We start from the raw sequence: 5,339 nt of genomic DNA, 5'->3' as shown, positions 1-5,339 counted from the left end.
AGTTGTCTTTTGATGCATGTTTTCTTCCTTCCTGATGATGGTGAAACAAGCAAGGGGAGCTTCTTAATGCTCTGAGTATGTGTGATCCGCCTAAAATAAAATGGCTAGGGTAGGAAGGGACCTCAAGGATTATGAATCTCCAACCCCCTGCCACACGCAGGGCCACCAATCCCCACATTTAACACTAGCCTAGGCTGCCCGGGGCCCCATCCAACCTGGTCTTGAACACCTCCAGGGATGGACGGGGCATCCACAGCTTCTGTGGGCAGCTGTTCCAGCACCTCACCACTTTCATAGCAAAGAATTTATTCAACCTAAATCTTCCCTCCCTCAACTTCAAACCGTTTCCTCTTGTCCTGCAGTTATCAACCCTTTCGAAGAGTCTCCAGCCGGGCTCCTTTTGTATCACGTTCCCAACTTCACGGCTTCCCTTGTGCACGGCCATCCCGAATCACAGCCCCGCGGCGGCTGCAAGAGCCGCGCCGGCATCCCGGGAACCCCGGAGCGCGTAAGAGGAGCCCGGAGGGGCCCTTCTGGGGGAGCCCCGCAGGAAATCACGGCGCTGCGGGGGCCCGGCTGGCTCGGCCCCGCCTCGGCTCCTCCCCGCGGCGGGCGGCTCGGCTCGGCTCGCAGCGGTACGGAGCCGGACGGCGGTGCGGGACGGAGTGCCGAGGGGCCGCTCGTACGCAGCGCTGCGCGGGGCGGGGCGGGGCGGCTCCATTGGGGCGATCCGTGCGTTGTTCCCCCCGCAGCGCAGCGGCCTGGGCGCGGAGCCGCTCGTCCTTGGGCAGCGCCGCGGCGCTCGGCCCGCCACCTGCTGAGGGACACGGCGGCTGTCCGTCTGGTTTCCTGATCCCCTTTTTTTCCCCCCTTTCGTAGGCACTGCTTTGCTCTTCTGGGGATAGCAGGAAGGACTCTGACCAGTGAGTAATCGAAATTTTTCAAATGTCCGTTTCCCAGTCTGTTCCCTTTCTGATCGAGTGACAGTACCGGGGCAGAAGGAAGATTTACTCGCGCTGCTGCCCAGTTTGTCTCCCGACTCCGGGCCGTGACTTGGCTGCCCTTGCTGCACGCACGGAGCTGCACAGCGCTCTTCTTCCTAAGGACTCGGAAGTGTCAGCTGCTGGGAGTCAGCCGGCAGGCTCCTCTCCGGGGCCAAAAGCACCGCTCTGCATCAAATCCATTCCAAGTCTCCACTTGGAGTACTGCCGCGTCTGAAATGTGTTACAGCTGATCTGCTTCTTATCTTGTGTTTTTTTGTACTGCGAGTAGATCTGAGTAAGATATTCCTGCTTGTACTGCAACTATGAAAAAGCAATTTAAGAATAAGCGGGGGAAGTGGGAAGTTGTCTTAAGCTGGGATTGTCAGACAGCTGCTTCATGGAGGGTAACGTGAAAGAACTATTTTGTAGTGCCTTGGGAACCCAGCGTGTGTAGCTGTCTCTCCATGAAAGCACTTGTTCACCCAGAGCCCCACTTTTACAGTGGGGTTTGCGTGTTCTTAGCTGGAGTAACGCTGCAGCTATGAAGAGCAGTCCTCTGAAATGAGATCTGGCGGATTTTTGTTCCGTATTCCTATTAATCGCTTCCCTTTTCACACCTCAGAAATCACATGAAATTGATTCCCTGCCATGTATTGGCCGTTTGAGTGCGGATTTTAAAATCAGTGAATTATCACCTTTCTTCACAGATGCCCTCAGAACATGTCTAATTGGACAAGTCTGTGGTACGTCTGGTAAGTTTATTATTAATCTCACTCAGTAAATCGACACACAGTGAGCAGGAATTGCAGTAAGGTAAAGGGAACGCTCCTCTCAGTCAGGATGGGTGGAAAGGGCTGCTCAGGGAAAGCTGCCAGGGGAATGCATGGCAGATGGGATGGCAGAGGAGATAAGGTGTCAGGCAGAGCACAGCATTCATCTGGGGGTCTGTCATCTTTCCATTCCGAGTACATCAGAGTTCAGCTGTAGACCTTGTTTGTTCTTCCTAAATAAACAACTTGGGACACAATGGCAGCTGCACAGAACGGACTTGTTAGGACTTGGCACTGCCTCAAGTGCAGTCCTCAGTGCTCTCCCTTTTATGGGACAAGAGGCTGTGAGCTTATGGTGTTGATTTTTCATTCTGATCTCAAGCTGAATGAAAGAATAATAGTAAGTGAGAAGCAAAGGTCTTGCCACAAGTGTTTGTCTCTTTCCTAAAACACGCGCTCTATGTATCCTAATGTTATTTTTGCAGCTTGTATTCTGTCACTTAACACAGTAATTTTTATAGTAACAGATTGAATTGATTAGTTTTAATCATCATTCAGTGTGAGCTAATTTGCTATTCTTTGCTTTCTTAGAACATGCTGATACAGGACTGTTTAAAAATACATATGGTTGCATAAAATATTTTAAGGCTTCTGTAATTAGGCAGAGTTAAAATTGTGAAAGCTAATGAGCTTGTGCTGGGATACCTCTCCTGAGGCGATTTCAGCCTTCCTCCAAGGGTAGCAGTCTGTGAAGGCATGACTGTCACTGCACACCAGCATGCAGCGCTGGTAGTGCGAGGCAATACCCACTGGCTAGAGATGGGGTCACACTCCTTGCACTGCAGGAATGTTTCATTGCAAAGTTCCAGCAGGGCAGTGTGTACTTCTCACACACAAGAGAGCCAAGACCTGTAGGCCACCTGCGCTGTATTCAGAGGGTCTGTGTGTTTCTTCTGTCTACCTCCATTCCTGACTGTAATAAGAGAAAGCGAGGTTTTATTCCAGACTTGTAGGTACTCATTCTTAGCACCAGAAGATGCAGAGTGCAGCACTTCCTCAAAACTTCTATCTTGTACAAAAATCAGTGTTCCTTCATTTCAGTTCAGAGTTTTCCTTTCTCTGCAAAAGCGGTCCTCTAGGTCCATTTTGAGTGTGCCGCCACTCATATTACTTTGTTGCACCATACCTAGAGACAATTGTTGCATTTTCAAGGCAAAGTGGTTTTGCAAGGTTATACTTGCATTTCCTTTCCGCTTTCATTGCAAACAAGCTGAATATACAACCCAAGATCGTTAACGTTACAGAATCTGTAAGCCAGAAAGGATGGTACCAGTAGTCAGAGTGCTTCCAGTTCTGTTTGTGATTCAGCTTTGTAATTCTGTATCCTGGACCATTAAGAGGAGGTTTGACCTGTCTTTCACCCATTTACTGTGCAATTATAGCTGGCTCTGGAAGAAGTAAAACATAACTGATGACATTACGGTGTTCTCCACCCTCTCTAAGGTTAATCTTGCTGACTGTGTTCATGCTCCTGCTCTGTGGGATCACAGCAAGCTGCAAGAAGTTCTGCTGCCGGAAGAAGAGGCCTCCAGTTCAGCCCTTCCCTCGGCACCCCTATGATCTGACCGTTGTTGCTATTGACAGCGACAGCACCGCTCACAGCACCGTCACCTGTAGGTATCCTCTGGGTTACACCTACTCTGTCAGGAGCTTTACAACAGCAGCTGATGGCAATATGTGCAGAATTTGCTCTTCTGACAGTGTTGTGTTTTTGTTTTTTTTTGAGAATGTATAGATTCCATCATGGATAATTCTATAGTGCTAGCTTTTAGTAGTGTGCATTTATTCTGCAAGCAAAAGGCAAACTATAATTTCTTGGAGAAAAATGGGATTTGCCCTTTATATATCAGGGTTCCATGCAATTGTTGATCTTTTTTCTTTTCGTTTCTTTTCTTCACAGCATATAGCTCATTCCAGTACCCTACGAGTGCCCCTATCCCTTCAATATTTGTGGGTATGGATAGGAGCCCTGTATCCCCTCCAGCTTACAGTCCCTACGCAATGGATTTGCCGCCTTCTTATGATGAAGCCGTCCAAATGGGTAAACAACACATTGAAGTAGCACTGGTCAGCCAGAAACTCAGTGACATCCCAGGACAGGTGATGTCAGGAGGGCAGAATCCCATCCAGAATTCACCTGACATAATCAACAGAGATCAAGCAACACAGCCAAATTCAGAAGATGAAACACAAGAACAGCCTCAGCTCTAGCTCATTTTGGATGGGGAGTAAAGAAATGGAAGGACTCTGAAAGTTAAAGAGGACATGAAGAATTTGGTCTTGTAAGACAAAGTTATGATGGAAAGATGATTATCCTAACAGATCGTGATAAAGGGCAGCAGTTTAAGAGTGCCTATAAAGGTGGGACATGGATGCTTCTTCATCTCCTGTTTAAGAAAAAATAACTCCCTGTGCCCAGCAGAAGACCATGGGGATATTGCCATCATGGAAACAGTCATATGGTACAAAAAGCAAGTTGCTCCTGAACAGAGCTTTCCCAAACTGGAGTTGAAAGTAGAATCCTATAAACTCACACTAGAGAGTCAGTGATACTCTGTCTCTCTACAGTTTCTTTCATTTTGAGAACTTTAACTCAGTTAGCTCAGCAAACTGCCGGGGTGCTAAATTTGTCACTACATAATGACATGTGTTCCTTAAACTGAAGAATGACTGCAAACAAGGACAGGAAAGTGTTTGGAGGAAAATGCGTTACTTTATGTTTCACAACTACAGACAAGGAGTGGAACAGATAAGAGAGATTATTTTTGTTGGTCATAAGACTTGAAGGGATTGGTTTTGAATCGTTTTTTTCTTTAAATCTATTTTCAAGATGAGCTGGCTTGCCTGTGGGATCTTTTTGCTACTTCTTTCTGCCACTTGAACTACAAATTAGTCCCAAGGAGATTTCCATACTTGGTTGAGTATTAGTAATGTGTTTCAATATTCATGTTCTTTGCTGATGAGCACAGTGGGTTTGAAATACAGCATGAATTGGAAATATCAATTGTTTTAGATGCAGAAAATATATAATAATTTCAGAAGAACATGACACTACCATCATGAGAACTCATGTGACATCTCACCTGGTGGATTATCAGTGTGAGCTTGGCAAGCAGTTAACTACATAGTAGTTTTCCCTTATTTTTAAAGGCTGAAGTAAACAAGAAGATAACACACATGGCATCAGTTTAAGGTTTATGGAAAAACTGTGATACCTAATCAGCTGTAACTGACCACAAAGAGCTAATTATATTGCCTGAAAATATCAGCATCAAGTTCATAATTATTTTCTGCAGTGTGAATCTCTCCCAAGTACATTTCTTCCCATCTTGGTAACATTTGCTTGCACTAAACAGGAAAATCCTGGGGAATTTCAAAGCAGTCTTGCAAACATGAGATACCTCTTGTCACCCTTTCATGTGTAAAAATCAAGATTTAACAGTGGCCTACACAGGCAATTCTTTATGCCACCACATTACGTTTGTATCTGTCTTTCTGGTTGTACCACAGAAGAGGGCTAATTCCT

The 5,339-nt window shown here is 46.3% G+C and overlaps 1 protein-coding gene across 1 annotated transcript; it reads left to right on the top strand.

The window, feature by feature from the left end:
• Nucleotides 1-1,685: 1,685 nt before the first annotated feature.
• On the top strand, nucleotides 1,686-4,024 carry TMEM52 (transmembrane protein 52; the record flags this gene model as incomplete). The annotated part of the gene is made up of 3 exons (XM_079545384.1): nucleotides 1,686-1,735; nucleotides 3,257-3,426; nucleotides 3,714-4,024. Exons 1-3 carry the CDS (start codon nucleotides 1,704-1,706, stop codon nucleotides 4,022-4,024), a joined length of 513 nt encoding a protein of 170 aa, XP_079401510.1. The 5' UTR covers nucleotides 1,686-1,703.
• Nucleotides 4,025-5,339: the final 1,315 nt, after the last annotated feature.

The sequence above is a fragment of the Tetrao urogallus genome (assembly GCF_951394365.1).
Source record: "Tetrao urogallus genome assembly, chromosome: 21".
NCBI classification, from domain to species: domain Eukaryota; kingdom Metazoa; phylum Chordata; class Aves; order Galliformes; family Phasianidae; genus Tetrao; species Tetrao urogallus.
This window is presented reverse-complemented; position numbering and strand designations above follow the sequence as displayed.